Below are 17876 nucleotides of genomic sequence, written 5' to 3'. Positions count from 1 at the left end.
TTCTATGGAGTAGGGTTTGGGACTCAGCTGGACAGAATAACTCTACAGGTTATGGTTGAGAAGGTTTAGCTGTAGTCACCTTCTCACCATAACCTGTATGGTTATACTATCTTGTTGCATCCCAAGCCCCACTCCATAGAAGCCATGCTTTCTATACACTGCAGTGGTGATGGCCAAAATGCTTGAAACAGCTACATGCTGACAGGAGCTGAAATCTCTTTGGATTTGTGTTTGTTCTAGCTCAGTGACTTCTTGCAATCTATAGGGAAACACTTGTCCAGGAGAAGTCATGTTTTAGCAGATATAAGCCCTAACCAAATGACCTTTATAAGGGTTGAATGAAAATTATTGGGCGGGACTGACTCAGTCTGCCAGGAGTCATTAAAACTCGCTTTTAAGTGGGCTGACACTAAAAGATGTGTTAAATACCACTTAGGGCATGCTAAATTGACATACTATAATTTAGTAACCTTGGCTTTCCTTTTGTGCTATCATATCCTGGTGATGAATCAGGAACAATGTCTTGCGCGCATCCAAGCATATATCTGCCTCACATCCTGCATGTCTTTTTTTCTTTTACAGATGTTCAAGTGGATTTGATCGCCACCGGCAAGACTGGGTAGAAAACGGTTGCCCAGAAGAGGTAATGTGAAACAGAAAATGTATTTTATTTTCCAGGTGCAGTCATGTTTAGCATCTTTACACATGTGATGAGTGAAGTGTAGTGCCCCCTGTAGTCTTCCCATCTCCATTACATTAGTGGTCAATGTAGCCCTATCTCTCCATTACATTGGTGGTTAGTGCAGTGGCCCTCCTCTGTTACACTTGTGGTCAATGTTGTCCCCCTTTCTGTTACAATGGTGGCCAGTGTTGTCTGCCACACTCGGTTATATTGGTGGTCAATGTACTCCCCCATTACATTGGTGGTGGTAAATGTAATCTCCCTTCCTACATTACTTTGGTGTCGGTATAGTCCACCTCCATTACTTTGGGGGTTGGTGTAGCCCACTGCCTCCATCATGTTGGTAGTCAGTGCCCCCCCCCCACTCCACACCCCATTGGTGTTCAGTGTAGTGCCCCTTTATATGCTGCTGGTTAATTTAGTGCCCCTTGTAATACTGGTCAATTTAGTTCCCCTTTATATATTGTCGGTCATTTAGTGCCCCTCGTAATTCTGGTCAATTTAGTGCCCCTTTATATACTGTTGGTCATTTAGTGCCCATTGTCACACTGGTCAGAGTAGTGCCCCTTTTTAAATTGGTGGTCAGTGGTTTGGTGCCTCATTGCATCTACAGTCAGTGGGAACTAAACGACTTACCTGACAGATGAAGGATTGTGCCCTGTGCTGCTTGCTCAAGCTCTGCTGAGTGACGTCAACACTTGAACTATGCAGGCATCTTCAAGCAAACAATCGATCCGCCCGAGAGGGACTAAGATGTTCTATGTCAGTGGGGACACCTGGCTTGCACCTCTGCCCCTAGTATGCTACTGATTTACTCTTTTATCTGCTGAAAGATTTCTATTCATATTTGTCCACGCTTCTGATTGACGCACCTCTGCGACATTGCACAGCCATGAAGATCCCTATGCCTCTTCCTGGTTCAGCTGTACTATATCCCCTGGCATCTCCCAGTTCCCTGGACAGAGGTGATGGTGCCAACCCATTCAGGGAGCAGACTAAGGGCAGAGAGGGGACATAGGATATTGAATTACCAAACCAGACTGTTCACAATCATTTTTTTATGTTATTAGTTTATGTTAAACTGTGTATTTAGTTGTTTGCCTGGAGTTCTGCTTAAATAATATAATATGATATAATATAATATATAATTAGATCAATAAGAACATAAAATATATTGACTATATTGCACTATTTCAACAGTGTAAAAACATTTTTTAGGGAAGGGAAGGGGAAAGGGAAAATCTTTTTTTAGTGAAGGGAAGGGGAAAGGGAAAATCTATAAGAGACACAAATGAATACAGCTTTGTAATACATGTAATGGTAATACACCATTACCATTACATGTATTATTAAATGCAAGCAGTTTAACTACTTGAAGTTGACCTGGTATCAGCCGCTTGCAGCCCCGGTACAGCAGAACTGGACTGTGAAAAGAAGATAATCAGTTCATGTGCTGACAAGAAGCATGCTGATACGAGCAGAAAGCAGAGTGGCTAGCAGATGAGCTCATCCTACTGCTGCTTCTCCTTTTGCTGTTCATTCACAGGCAGGGGCAGAGTCCAGCATGACCTGGCATTAGAGGAGGTGGGTTGAATGATGCTGGCCATGAGACTGAGTGGCATCTAGTGGCAGAAAAGAAGAATTGCAGGGAAAATCTGTGGATTGAACCTGAATATTGCAGCAAAAGCTGAAGTGGTTATTTTACAGTATATTTTTTATAGGCTATTATTGTTATTTTTGGTTGGAGTTCTGCTTTAAAGTGACCCTGTCGTAAAATTAAAAATAAAAACATATTACCCTGTTAAGAAGAGGTGATGTAGTTTACATAGAAGTGGCACTCGTAACAATTACAGTGTTTCAAGCAGGTAGCATTGACAGACAGAAGCGTGGCACCACACCTGTGTTGAATGAATTACGACAAATAAACAGTTTGGGGCTTTTGAGGTGCCAAAGACTTACTGTAAACTCATGTCTAAAAATACATCTTTATTGGTATAATTACATGTTAAAAGATATTTCCTCCCTAAAATCAAACAATGCATATATCCATCTTATTATAACTTTGTTGTGGTCCAGCATAATACAGGGAATGCATATGAAAAAAAGTGCATGAATATCATAAGTCCTCTAATCTGCTTCCCCCCTTCCCATTCCTTAACTCCGGTGATTTGTGGGTGCTGGATGACCTAATATCCATGAACTATCAGGTATGTGGTTTAACTAAAAATAAACTGAATTTGTTTTGAAAAATGGTAACATGCATATGTTTTGTTGAATTGTACACTGTGTATATGTCCAATTTGTGGATTTATAGGACTCTTGAAGAAGCAATACTGCGAAACGCATCATCTGTACATTTAAGTATATTACTTATGATATTTATGCACTTTTTTGCATATGTATTCCCTGTATTGGGCTGGACCACAACTAAATTGCAATAAGATGGATATATGCATTGTTTGATTTTAAAGAGGAAATATCTTGACTGATGGATTCGTCAATTTTTGTCCCTTTGTTCAAAACCCCAATAAACACTCGTACTGTGTGACATGGATTTTAACGGCCACAGCAGCCCTTTTATTAAACCAAACAACTTTATCAATAACCAAAAGTAATAAATCAAATAATATATACAAATAATACTGTAAATGATGGTTGACCTGAGAAGGGGTCTTTGGGTGCCCAACAGCCCAAAAAGGCCTCTCCTACCACTCCACCCATGTCCCCAGCCCCACCACAACCAGCTCGAGGACACTTATCCGGACACCAACAAATCCGGACACCAACAGGGGGAGCCACCCATACCAGCTGAGGGCCCCCCATTTTTGTAATCAACTCTGATTTTGTAGACCCCCCAAAGACCCCCTAACCCGCCAAGCTGCCGTGACAAAAGAACCCCCCAACCCCCATTATCACAACATTAAGGAAGGGAGGGTGGGACAACCTGCTTCCTTCGTCGATTTCCAGAAAGAGGATGTCCCTCAGGCCTCGCAGTTCCTTCCCATGCGGCTCCTCCCGGACACCTGACTTCCACGTCCAATCAGGTAAGAGCAGCTATTCCCATTTTCTTTTAACTATTTCTCCCGGGACTATTCCTCCCCCTACATGTAGCCCCTCCACTCAGTCTCTCCGGGTCTGTCTTTTAACATGTATTTATACCAATTAGGGATGCACCGATACCAAGTACCGTACTCGGTTCAAGTGCAAGTACAGATACTTTCGAGCTCCAAGACTAGAATAGAGAAAAATTCAAAAGTTAGGAGGCCGCTGTCATTTGTAAGTAGAACACGGAGCTCCTGGGATTTGTACATCTCTGTTTTAATGTATGATTTTGTTTTTATAAACATATACTGTATAAGGGATGCACAGATACCATTTTTGCAAGTACAAGTACTGATACATTTTTGTTTATTGTCATGTGACAGTTTTTCTAAAACAATACAGACTAATGATTTCAGGACAGTGGTGGATGGCCAGAGCTAGGTCCCAGCTGCAAACGTTGCAACCCTGGTAGGTCTCATGAAAATGCCAAGTATCGGCACTGGTATCTGAACTGGTATCTGGACATCCCTAATAGCAATAAAGATGTATTTTTAGACATGAGTTTACAGTAAGTCTTTGGCACCTTAAAAGCCCCAAACTGTTCTTATTTGTTGTAATACATAGAAGTGGTGCGTTGTTACTGCCTTGTTCCAATAAATATATCATTATGAAAACAGTCGCCTTTACAAGGATACAACGACCAAGACACATTCTTCCAAAATCGGTCATTTTTCAGCAACTTGTCCCTTTAAACACCTTTGCATGCAATGCATTGTTTCCTGAAATCGATGGACATTTAATTCTTGTTTTGACGTAGATATAAAACAGGGCAGAGTTCTGTCTGAGAGCTAATTAAAGATTTGTTGCCTCTTGCTAACTGGTTGTTAGCGAACGCTGAAGTGCATCATTTGTATTCCAAGCCCGCTGCTTACGGTTTTTGTACTTTCTCCAGACTAAAAGCGTTCACGTATGACCCATTGCTCTGTACGGGAGGCTCAAAGTGAATACTTCAAACTCTTCACCGCTAATGGCATCATAATGGAAGTACAGTTCAGGGAGAGATAATGTAACTTTTAACCCTGCATAATGCCGCATAATAGCATTGAACATCCATAACACGCATAACTTAATTTAGTTCTTCTTAACAATTTGAACTAATCTGAACTCCAGGCACAAAAATTTCCATTTAAGTAAATTCCTCATTAGCCACAAAGAATATGAATCCACTTTGTGTGCACCAAATGCCTTTACAGAAGGTGGATACTACCTTGCACAGGTAGCAGTGACATCATCACTGTGCTGTACCTTGCCCGTGCAGAGAGCAGAGCTGTGGGAGGGACCCAGCAGTCCCCACCCACAATAGGCTGCCTGCTGAAAACTACTGGCGGGGGCGGAGAGAAGACCAGTCACCCTGCACAAGAAGAGAGCAGCAGTGAGCGGTCTTTATTACAGGAACCTCCAAGTGTTACACTGGATTACTGCACAGATCTGGAAGAAATACACACAGCTCACCAAGATTAATATAAGGATACACATGACTCTTGTAGGAGGACAATATTTCCTTATCACGGAGTTCAGCTTTAAGTTAAAGATAGCATTTGTTTTCTATGTCACTGTATATGTTTGTTTTTCTTTGTACAGGTAAACGCCAAAATGGTTCATCCCAGCCCTGTTTAGTTAAGCCCAACTTAATTTTGCAACAAATTTACCAATTCTTCAAAAATTTGCAGAAATAACAGGCTACTGAAGTTCAAATTTTCTTTTGCTTTATAACAAAGTCATGTGATCTCCATGTCAGCGCTAACATGGTGGTCACATAGGTTTGTTGCTAAATTAACTCATGCCAGTGACATATGACAACGTTAAAAGTTTGAAACTTTAAAAAACAAATTAGAGGCACTTCTGTGGGGCTCATTCAGACAGGCGTGCATGTCGGAACAGCGTGCACGCCGTGAAATAAGCTGATCCCAGAAGGGACAGGTGCTACGCGTAATTGGGCACAGCAGCCTGTTCATTCCCATAGGAGGACATAGCTGCATGCAATTACACATGGTCACATCCGTGCGGGTCCTGGTGCCCGCACTTGGGTGCAGACGGTGTGACGGCATACTGTGAATATGCAGTATGTAAAGTGCTGCATCAATTGTTGTTGTCATATAAATAACAAAATAAATACATATATAAGAAGAAACTGCAAAAAGGCAGACATGTCCCCTCAAGTATGATACAACCTTCTATGAAAACTAATTTGTTATCTCCATAAGTAAATCTGACATCTGTTCAATTAATTTTACTTATTTTAGTTTTATATATATTTTTTAATAACAGGTCTTTTTTTAATTTCATAATTCTTTTTTTTCCTTTCATTAGTCAAAAGATAAAGTATGTGAAGACTTCTTCCCCACCACCCAAATACCACATCACACCACTTCTAAAATTCATGGCACCACCTACAGACATTTTACTACAACTGCTAAACTAGCGACGTCACATCTGCCAAGCAGCCTCCCAACAGAAGGTGAGTTGGCGAATGTTTTCCTTGGCGTAATGATGCCCACAGAGGGTCATGTACTGTAGGTCAGTGTTAACAAGCATCAATAGCTAAAACCTTTTATATTTTTGGATAGAGAAGGGAATGAACGTTTAAAACCATTGTCAGTTTCTCAATGCAGAGATTTTCCTTCCACTAGATGGAGGTGAGGAGCATAGGAGATCACGATTTGTTTTCTATGCTTCTCAGCTCCACGTAGTGGCCATAATGTGTTTTTTGTCATTAAAGTTACATTTGAGCTGAAATGAAAATATGACACCATTGGAGGGGTGACACCAAAATGACTGACAGTGATTTTAGTGTCACCCCCTCTTAAAAGTCAGGCACTCGGTCATGGACCGAGAGCCTGACAGTTGCTCCAGAGAGGAGAGGACCCGGCAGCATCTCTTATCCCGCCGGGTGAATGTCCCCTTCTCTCTCTGCCAGCATCCATTACCAAGATGGTCGCCAGCAGGTAACAGCGTGTGACATCATCACGCGTGTGCGCGATTACCTCACGTGCGTGCGCAATGGCGTCACTGCGTGGTGTCACCTGGTACCCGCTCCAGGTGACACCCTGCCTTGGGACGCCTCTGCCCAGTGGCCCTGAGTTGCGTTTGCTGTGGGGATGTTTAATCCATCTTTATGACCCTCTTTGCGCGGCCCAGAGGGGGGCGTAAAATCGCACCATCATCATGTGACATTTAGGCCCCACTCAGACCAAATCCACTAGCATCCAATTTTCAACGGATGCCAATGGAAGGTAACCCGAAAAATTAATGGGACCAGTTCACACTGCTGCATTGCATTGCGCTGCAGTCCACTAGAAAAAAAAAAGTAGAGCATGCTCTACATCAAAAACGAATGCAACAGACTAGAACGCAACGGAAGTCAACGGAGGTTGAAATTGCAAGTCAACTGACCACCGTTGACTTACGTTTTTTTGGTCCGATTTTGGTGTAAACGGGTCCTTAGAGAGTCGGCACTATCATGCTGTTTCCTAGACTATGGCGCTGTTATGGTTCATTCTCTACCTCAAACTGCCGTGCATGTCTTATTTTGTCTTTAAATTATGAATATGCCATACAACAAAGTATAAAAGCAGGCAGAGCATTGATAGGATTATGCTTTTATAGCAAATGCAAACATTCTCTTTGCGGCTGATAGATCTCTTTCAATAAGCATTGGCAATGAAAGAACGATGTGGAAGAGAGGTTAGCAGCGCTGTAAATAAAACGAATACACCATGCACAGTACTGAAGGAAATATAGCGCATATAAACTGTGCGCTGTGACGGATAGTACAATAAACAGCTTTCTTTTCTTTTCTTTTTTTAAAGTTCTGACCTTTGGAATGTTTTAAGAAACTGTTTGGGAATTTAAAAAAAAAGAAACCCTATTCATTCTTGTTATTTATTGCTGTGTCAAATATATGTCACCACTTCTAAATAATGTGCTTTATTTTTCCTATTATAAATTATTACAGAAGGTGTGCTTTAAAAAAAAAAATAACATACCAATTTCTAAACATCCCCCATACACCATATCTGCAGAACCCTTCTAATATCTGCCTTATGGTTGTTACCATGCTGTAAGTACATTTGCTAAGCACATGCATAAAGTACACCAAAGAGCAGGGTAACCCTACCACTGCTTAGCAGTCACTGTCTGATGGCAAACCTGACCTTAAAGGGTGTTTAAGGTCATAAATATGTATTTCTGCATATAATTTCTATAAGTTCTATTCTACTCCTAATAACCATATACATCTAGAAGTTTGTAAACTTAATTATTGAAGATGCCCATAGGATGTACTTCCTCAATGCACTGACACAATTTCAGTCCTGTGAATGTGCACTGCCTTGTGTCACCACTACAACTCAACGTCTGAACAATGTAACATTATCATTGCTTGCTGGAAGCAGTGCATGATGGAATGTGCAGTCTTATTTTATTTTTTGCACTAATAAAACAGATATAACACAACAATTTATGTGCTATATTTACCAGACCAAAAAATTAAAGTTCTTTGTTGGGGTTTGCATTCACTTTACAGTTACTGACGGTATCTGATTTTACTTTGTATTGTGTTTTTTCATAACAAATTGCTGTCATGTTTCTTTTTCCAGATGATACAAAGATTGCGCTGCACCTCAAAGACAATGGAGGTAAGGCTTGAGTACTGATGATGTTCTAAGAGTGACCAAGGTGGGGGTGACTTCTCTAGTCCCACAGCATTGCTTTACTAAGTGAGACTTTTGGATATTATCCCTGTGCAGGGTGAGCCTTTTCATGACCTCTGCATATGATGTGGATCACAAACAGTCATCACATGCACATGCAAGGCTTGCAGAGGCTTATGGATCCCTGCTGCATCATAGACATTTCCCATATTTGTAGGCCTGGTGATAGATTCATCATCTGAGGAAATATTTGATCAGATTCACTGCAAATGTGCTGATTATTGGTTAGTGTTACTCTTTGAAGAGCATATGCATACCTGGACACTTCACTCCATATAACCAAACTGCAAAATACTGAATAATTCTGTGCCGTAGTCAATTTTGTTGTCTTGTTCACTGAAAAGGTTATCAAGTAAAACCGTAGCAGAGAAAAATGGAAATATCGATCAGGGCTATCAGGTTCCAAGTTCACAAGTTCACTGCCATTTATCGAACTGTCCCAGCCTGCTGCAATCTTCCTGCCAATCCCACTGACATATGTATGCGGCTCACGTGAAATGAAAGGCTCCTGTTTTCACCATAGAAAAGGGAAAGATTGTGTGTGGTCACACTGCGGTTTTCAAATATGTACTATGTCTTCTTAAGGTTGAACTGCAGGCAGATATAAAAGACACAAATTAATTCAGTTTGGAATTGATTAATACATCCTTAAAGAAGGAATTTAAAGAACTTACCCTTGCAGTGGGGCTACTGCCTGTGTTGCAAGGGTTAAGTGCTTGTTTTGTCTAAAGATGACCATACAACTTACAATTATCGTTCAATTTCTTTCATCCGGTCATTGAACCATCGTTCAATTTCCGCTCGAGTACCTTGTCATGCACAGACCAATGTAGATTTCGATAATCATTCGTTAGCAATACTAACTTGCCGAATTTCATTGATCGACTTAATGGATTTTCATTTGCGCATGTGCAGCGCTCATGTTGCAATTTTTTCCGTACGAAAACGCCACTAATCCATCTCATTTTGTACGATTCAAAAAACGTTTTCCAGCCTGACCAATCGAGGAAATTCGCCCAGTTGTACAGTAATTATGATCGTTCACTTCCCATCAACTGGCCTATTATGTTATGAAAACATGATCGCGTTTGTTTTTCAAACAATAATCGCAAGGTGTATGGGCACCTTAAGGCAGGGGGTGGCAACTCCGGCCCTTCAGCTGTTGTGGAACGACAAGTCCCATGAGGCATTGAAAGACTCGGACAGCCACAGGCATGACTCCTAGAGCTCGAGGGCTGGAGTTGCCCACCCCTGGTGTAGGGGGTTCAAATAAAGCAGATATACTCACCTGTTTCTCAGTCTCACCGGACTGCTAGACCAGTCCCTGCAGCCTCTACTTTCCTTGGCTCCAAGGACTGCTGATGTCATTGTGTCTAATGCAGGTCCATTGACTTGCATTGGACACGAGGATGCCGAGGATGTCAAAAATGAGGTAGAGAGAAACAGCACAATGAGCCAATCAGTTGTGCTGCAGTGCACAATGTATGACAGGAGGAGAGAGAAGACTGATGGTGAAATGAGTACTCCAGTCTTCTGCTTCTCTTTTCACTGTCCACTCACAGGCTGGGGCAGGGAGGGGACCTGCAAGTGCTATTTCCACTGCCAGACATTAGAGATCTCTGTAAATATCTAAAATGAATGGAAACATTATAAACTATTTCAGTAGAGATTAAGAAACTGAGAGACAGCCCGGATCTGGTTGGCTCCCAAAGATCTTCAAATATCAGCCATTGGCATAGCGATTGGTCACTCATTAACATTCTTATGCTATGCCTCTTATGTGTTGATATAAAACCCCATATGTCCATATAAACCAAGCCAGTAGTTCAAACAAGAGGGGTCAAGAGAAAAAAGTACCCCCTCTTTCAAAGCACTTCGCCCATGCTGGAGGACACTAAGCTCCTTTCATTCCTTAGGAGGGAGGTTGCAGAAGCATGGGGAGAGGCCATGTACATTTTACCTTCTCCAGAGATGCACCATTCAGGGCAAAGTGGCAATGTCTTTGCAAAGGGCACCTGCCACCCATTGATACTATCCTTGCCAGCAGTCCACCACTGCTTCTTGATCATCAATAATAACTGGAGCTTATGGGTATAGTTAAGCAGTGCAGTGCTTGGGTCTAGCAGCCAATACTAGGCCCAAATATTGTCACATGACGGATGGAGTGATGCACCATATCCCCTTTTCACCAGCCGACACTGGGGATTTTAGTTCTGGTTAAAACTGAGGAAGGAGGGTAGGGGGACTTTATTCATGGGAAACCTTGTAACACACTATTGGGCTAATCTACAAAAGGTTAAAGTAGAACTAAAACCAAAATGTTTTTCGTTTGGAATATATTGGAAAGGGATTAGAATACCTTTTAGATTTGTATTGGTCTCTGTCTCTTAGTTAGGAAGATTCAACTTCTCGATTTGCCCTTGCGACCATTATCACCAAGAGTGAAAGAGAAAGAAAATCCCAAAGTTTGAGTTGTCACCAGAAAAGGAATAGAGGGGAAATCTTCCTATGGGGGCACCAGTTCTGGGTTGGTATCTGGTTACTAAGGGAAAATAGGTAAAACTGTAAACTAGTAGATTTGAATTGAGCAAGCAGGAGAACATTGGCCAGATTTCCATAGTAAGTATTTAGAGGTTTGCTCATCTCTGTTACATCACTTGTAAGTAATGGCTAGCGTATGTAGGGTTGTCACCTGTCCAGGATTCACCGGATTTTGAATGCTGTGTCCATGTTTCATGGCAGCTGAAACCCAGACACATGATATCAGGCAGACAGGGGCAACCAAAATTAAGATGCAGCTTCTGGCCCCCCACTAAAAATAGTCTTGACTGTGATTTTTACATATGAATCAGGGGCGCTATTTACATATGAATAAGCCGTGACTCATTCTCCCCAAAAAATGTCTGCACGTCACTAGAGTGTTCGGATTGCGCTGGAAGAAAAGGTGGCAACCCTAAGCATATGGCCAACTATATGAGGGCAAAATCATGATTGGTTGATATGGTCATCAGTCATGTTTTCTCTATCTATTATGTTCTTTGCACAAGAGACAGGTATAGAGGTCACCAGAGGTGTGAGAAAACAAAACCATTTGACAGATATTTCTTTTTAAGGCATAGATTCAGATTTATTCCTGCCATGAAGGAGTGTCCCTCCTGTAGAGGCCTCTACAGCTAAACTGTTTTTACCCCCCATGCGTCCTCAGTCTGTGAGTAGACCAGCATATCTGCCCTTTAAATTATTCAACATAACTGATCAGTGTCAGAAAACAAAGAAGAGAAATCAATAAAATAAGCAAAAGATCTGCTAAGATCTGACTTTCTTTCATGCGAGAGAACATGATTTATGAGAACAGTTAGCGTGACTCAACTGTATCAAGACTTTAGCTCATTATGGATTCACATCCCGAGGGCAGATTACTTATATTTGATACAAAACGAAGGCTTTAAAGCCGCATGGAGCCAAATCAGTAAACAGGTTTCCCATTTGTGTTTTAAAACATACCTTCAAATCAGAGAACTGGCTCTTCAAAAAGACTTCAATTATTCATTGCATTTGGTGCCAGCGAAAGATTTTTAATAAGATAAAATTCATGTTTGCTGGGAGCACAACTTCAATGCAATCTGTAAACCTTGCAGGCATCTTTAATAGTTGCGAACGTGATGAATGCCGAGTCGTTAATCCCTTCAAGGCCAGATTTTGTAAAAGTGCAATCAGGAGGACCTGTTTTGGAGCAGGAAGGAATGTGATTAATCAATAAGAGCCCGTGGAGAGCTCCTTGAAAAATATTTGGCATTTTGGGCTTTGTTGTGCTGTGCTTGAGCTTTGTCCATGTGGTGACCATTTTGTAATCATCTTAAAACAACCGGTTCTAATTAGGCTCTTTCAAGATTTCTAAAAATGAAATGTCTCCAATTGTTAGTGCCTGCTTCTGGACACCAACTTTCTCATAAATACAGTATACTAATAAGATAATACATTCATGTATATATCATTTATTAATGATACCTGCACTGGATCCTATAGCTGTGCTCAGAGGGAATTGTTTAAAACATGTGCATGTTGACATAGGGAACAGAAGAGCCAGATTTGTTCACCGAAATGCAGCTGTGCTTTTAGGATGATGTCCTATGCCAAAGATGATGTAACACCATGGGAAAGGTGGGCTCAGCTGGTGCTCCTGTTCTGGAATTGTTATATTTCCCGATAGCTAGCAGAAGCACATTAGAATAAACCTGTGTGTGATGAAGGGTTCCTGTGAAGTCCCAAAATGTTCTTTTTCTACGTGATCATGCAATGATTATGAGATTTGCACTTTAAAATTACTTGTTAGTGTGCTGATGGCAGATCTAGTTCATGTTATACCCTGTGAGCAGCTGGGTGCTTTTGCAGCACTCTTTAAACCATATGGTTGATTGCAGTATGATGTACGCAAGGAAAATACTCCATGACTGTCCTGAAAAAAGCATGCAGATCAGGCAAGTTAGAAGTTCATATTTTGGGGCTTGCTCCAGGGCAGTGTTTCAAAGTACAGAAGCAAAGGAGGCAGCCTGGCAAGTATTAGTATTTTCATAAGGAGAGCTCAGCAATGGCAGTCTCCTTGTTTCTTTCATAACAGGTTTTCTTTTTATAGCCATAACAACTTTCTTTTTTAGTTTTGGATAGACTAGGCAAGCATTATATTCATCAGTTGATGTTTGTGCTGCCTGTTTCCCTTTAGGAAGATCTTCCATTACTTTCTTTTCCAGATAAAAACAGGAAACCTCTACAATGTGAGGGGAAATTATATCTTGGACCGTTGTCATCAGGTGTCCCCATTGAAAGATTTTCCCTTACCTCTTCTTTTGTGATTCTAGAATTTTGCAGGGTTATTCACAATAGGGTGAAGAGTTTGGAGAGGGCCGGAGAAGTGAACAATCTAGGACAACATAGCTGAACTGGAAAGTGAGCTGAATTGGAGAATTTTTCCAAATCAGCTATGTTGTCATAGATTGTTCACTTCTGCCTTCTCCAAACTCTTCTCCCCTTTGTGAATAACCCTGGTTTCCCCATCTCTTTTTGTCTCAGTGACAATGATGACCATGACAAATAGAATGGAGTCTCCCCAGTAGGGGCACAGACGTCAGCGAAAATCTGACAGGGGTTCAAATCCTTCCCTACTATCCAAAGCTAACATTATGTTTTGGCTATACAAACACTTTAACTATATTCCTATGGCATATCAGCTGGAGGTAGGGGAAAAAGGCAACTTCAGCAGAAAGTGAAGCAAGTAGTCATTAATTACATTCAACTAAACTTCTTCTGTAATGTTGAAGACATATCACTCCTTACTTTAGTAAGAGACGTTATCAGTTCAAATGGTTGTCATGAACGTAGCCCAGCATTTAAAGCCACATTGGTATCATGTAAATCCAGTCATTGGAGAATGTGTCAAGGTAGATGTTGACTGTTCCACATGATGGGTAGTGTGAAGGTTTGTGAAACCACAATGTTCTAATTAGATTTACAGTGCAGGAAGTAATTACATGTAAGCAGGAAGATAAAATGTTAGATTCAATAGACAGCAAAATTTAACCATTGTACCATGGGGATAGCAATAGTTACATTTATATGCTCATTCTCTCCAGTGTTCTCTAGAATTGTATCTCTTACACGCTTGCACTTATTTCCTATGATCCTTTGTTCCATCCCGTGGCCATAATGCCAAATATTTTCCATAATTACTTTGTTCTGTAAAAATAAATCTATTGAAGAACATTCAACCAGAAGGGAAATTACACCAAGAACATTTGTTTTCCCCCTAATTAACTATTAGAGAACGAATGTACCTGCAGCTTTGTTGAACGAATGAGCTATGCATATTTTTTTTTTTACCAATAGACCCCTAAATGTTGGCTATAAATACACTTTAATGGATCTGTTTGGGGAACCAACACAATGTTCTTGCACCTAAAAGCTGAGAGCACCACTTGTATAGGAGGAATGTAAAATGGGTGTCTAATGGGACAGGTGCTTTTTTTTCCAAGCTTGCTTTTTGGAGCTACCTCATATTGTGGTTTTTCTTCTTCCATAAAAACAATATACCAAAGAAGTGACGCTGCTTAAAAACTCACAGGGCTATCTGGACTTCACTTATAACACTTTGCTGTGCAATCTCTGTTAATAGCATGGCACTTGGCAGCTGACAGGGCTAGAATTGAAATCTTTGTGTCTAAGCAATAAAACTTTCACATTAGAGATTTGCCAAGGAAATGTTCATCTCTTTTTTTTTTTTTTATCCTCAGATGCCTTAAACTAGTTATGTTTATTTTTAGGATTATTTCATTATTTCATAAAATGGAACAGATATGACTTATTTCAATCATGTGCCAAGCTAAATAAGTACAATTCAGTGAAATATGTGATGAAATATATGAGTATATGCTTTAAAAATATATACAGAAAAGCATACCAAAACATGAAAATATGTGAACAGAGTGAAAAACACAAAGTCCAATGTGCAGCAATAAAAATCGTGCAAATAAATGCAGGGGATAGTCCACCACTGGATAGATCCAAACTTCCAAGTGAGCAGTTGCCACAGAATACTGACAGACTGCCTTAAACTAGTTATGTTTATTTTTAGGATTACTTCATAAAATGGAACAGATATGACTTATAGTTTAATGCCAGCTGAAGAGCTAAGCCCACAGCTAAAATATATACAATACATACAAACTGTTTGACTTGTCAAAGAGATTGGTAAAGTAATAGACAGTCTTGTGATCTCTCTGTATGGCAGCATAGTTTTAGCAGGGGGTGTCATGTCTTTATAACCTGCACTTTTGCTGACTGATCCAGGAATAAGTTGTCTTTTTCTTCTGTAAGTCTACCTAAGTACCCCCACCATTAAGCAGTCATGAGGCAAGTCAGGGTAAAGACTGCTTTCTTGCAATTACTTTCTCTAAAATGCCAGATTTGAATAGTTTCAAGAAAGTTGACTCTCCCATTGGCTACTTTTGTGGACTGCAGATCGACAACCTAGAGTTCTCAACTTTACCCCTGACCACAGCCATTACTAAGCCAAGAGGTCTCACTTCCGCAGCTGTATAATCAATGGAACATGGGGAGTCTAGTAGCACGAGTGATGGTCCTCCATTATAGTTGCACCATCTGGAAAAGTTAGGGAGCACATTTTGGAAGATGGTGAAACAAGGAGCATAGTAAGTGAGGAGGATTCATCAGATAGTTTATAGGAAGGGGGAAGGCAGTACATGGCATAGGGAGTAAAGTGCATGAGAGGGGGGAATTGGCATTCTATTCTGCAACGTTGCAGCAATCGCAACTGAGACCATACAATTAATATATTTACTCTTCAAAACCTCAGGAGGACACACAGCAGACTTTGGAGGGTCACATGTTGGCCCTGGGCTTCTAACTTGTGCAAATGAAAAGGAAGTTCATTAATCCATCTTGTTTTTGCTGTCATCTCTTCCCGCACAAGAATTCCAATACAAAGAAAAAAATAGACGTATGATGATCTCCTGGATAATTTGTCAGTGATGGAGCCTCTTGTAACAATGAAGCAACTAATTAGAATGTGAATCATTAAAATGCAAGCCTGGACACCAAGATCATAACACAGAAACTGGAGGCACATTAACATGGATGCACGTAATGAGTTAGAGCGAGGAAGACAGGACAGCGCTATCATCAGTCTCAGCAGGTTCAAAGGAAAACATTTGTAAGAAGAACAAGATGCAAAGATCAATTAAATAAAAAGCGATTCCACAGCAGGTATACAAAACATATAAAGTATGCCAGGGGAAGCAATATCAAGCTACTGTGTGATTAAACTATCATTTAGAAGAGCACATAATTAGATCAAACCAACTTAGGAACAGAGGCTACATTGCAACTCATCTTGGACACAAAATTGGGAGATTCGTCCATGGGGATCCAAGAATGAGTCTGTGAACTGCACTCTGCCACACTCCATCCAGAATGGAATAATCCAAAGTGAGGGAAATCTCTTCTCAGTTATTGCTGGAATAGGTGTCTCTGTTGCAAGACTTCCCTTTACCTCCTGCTTTGGAAACAACCTGGTTTCCCATGTTTTTCTGTCCCAGTGACAGTGGTAACCTGGACAGATGTTGGGGTGAACTAAATATATTGTAACTTACCAGGCTGCTTCAGTTTCACGTTTATTTCTTTATTCTCCGAATAAGAGACTTCCTATCTCTGGGTGGCTACGGTCACTCACTCTACTGTATCTATTGAGGGAGTCCTGGATGTCCCAACCCAATTGTAGTTGGACTACAAACAGCATCTCCCTCTCTTCATCTTCATTCACAGTAAGTGACAAGGACACTGGATTTCTATTAAGATTAACAATACTTTCTAAAAATATATTTAGCCAACAAAAAAAGAAAACTATTGCAGCTGCCACATCTAATGACTGGCCATGTGCAGTATCCTCTTCCCCCACTTCTTTCCTTTCAGTTGGCAGTCTTTGTTCTTGTAATAAACAGTCCTCACATAGTAATGGTCACGTGCTATTCAGTACAACGGTACTGTCCAGGACAACGTGATTGTGCACCCCTAAATGGGTGAGCGATGTGCGAATGTGTGAAAATGAAATTAACGCCACCAACCTTAGACCTCTCCCTTTCCCTGCTTGTCTTATCCCAGGCTGGAAACACCATCCTTCCCCCCACGCCAGCCGGTGTAGGTCTGTACCCATATACCACACTGCAACCCGGCACTCAGCATCTGGAATAATGCTCACAAATGGCGAGCACTCATTGGTCTGCACCGTCACCATCACCTAACATATGAGAAGCGCTTCTTAGCAAGTGGGGGGAGGGGGGCGTTTCCAGCCAGAGGTAAGACCAGCAGGGGTGGGAAGAGGTAGAGGATATTTTCAGAAGATCCTGTTCACCAAAAGGTGTAAAAGACTATTTAATCATATTAAAGTGCAAATGTAAAAGCACCAAATAATTCTCTACTATACACAGACCAGTAATTTCTTCACCAGCTTTTTTGTTCAAATAAGACACCCCTTGTTAAACAATACACTTTGGGGCACCCCTTCTTTTGGAGTTTATTTATATTATTCAGTGATCACTGTAGGATTTCTAGCATTGGGATCCCTGGTAACATTTTATACATGCTCCTCGGTAGAGGCTCTGAAATGGTGAAAGACATGAGGTGGTGCTTTGTGTCAGAGGCTGGGCTTACAAGAGAGGAAAGCACAGGGATGGCCATATCAATGCATTGCTGCTCCCTCATTGTCCAATCACTAACAGAGGACCTAACAGATGGACAAGTATCATTGCCATGATATCATGATGAGTATGGGTGTTGAATGTTTAAGTATGTTCAATAATGGATACTTGAAG

At 40.9% G+C, this 17876-nt stretch overlaps 1 protein-coding gene across 1 annotated transcript in view; it reads left to right on the top strand.

Moving 5' to 3' along the window:
* The window catches only part of PLXDC2 (plexin domain containing 2), a 347246-nt gene that overhangs the window by 312917 nt on the left and 16453 nt on the right, over positions 1-17876 (top strand). Inside the window, exons 10-12 of the mRNA XM_018564229.1 lie at positions 583-643; positions 6095-6242; positions 8383-8421. Coding sequence (XP_018419731.1) covers positions 583-643; positions 6095-6242; positions 8383-8421 — 248 coding nt within the window. The remainder of the gene's footprint in view (positions 1-582; positions 644-6094; positions 6243-8382; positions 8422-17876) is intronic.

Source organism: Nanorana parkeri, unplaced genomic scaffold (genome assembly GCF_000935625.1).
Source record: "Nanorana parkeri isolate BGI_ZX_2015 unplaced genomic scaffold, ASM93562v1 scaffold23, whole genome shotgun sequence".
In the NCBI taxonomy this organism is placed as follows: Eukaryota; Metazoa; Chordata; class Amphibia; order Anura; family Dicroglossidae; genus Nanorana; species Nanorana parkeri.
This window is presented reverse-complemented; position numbering and strand designations above follow the sequence as displayed.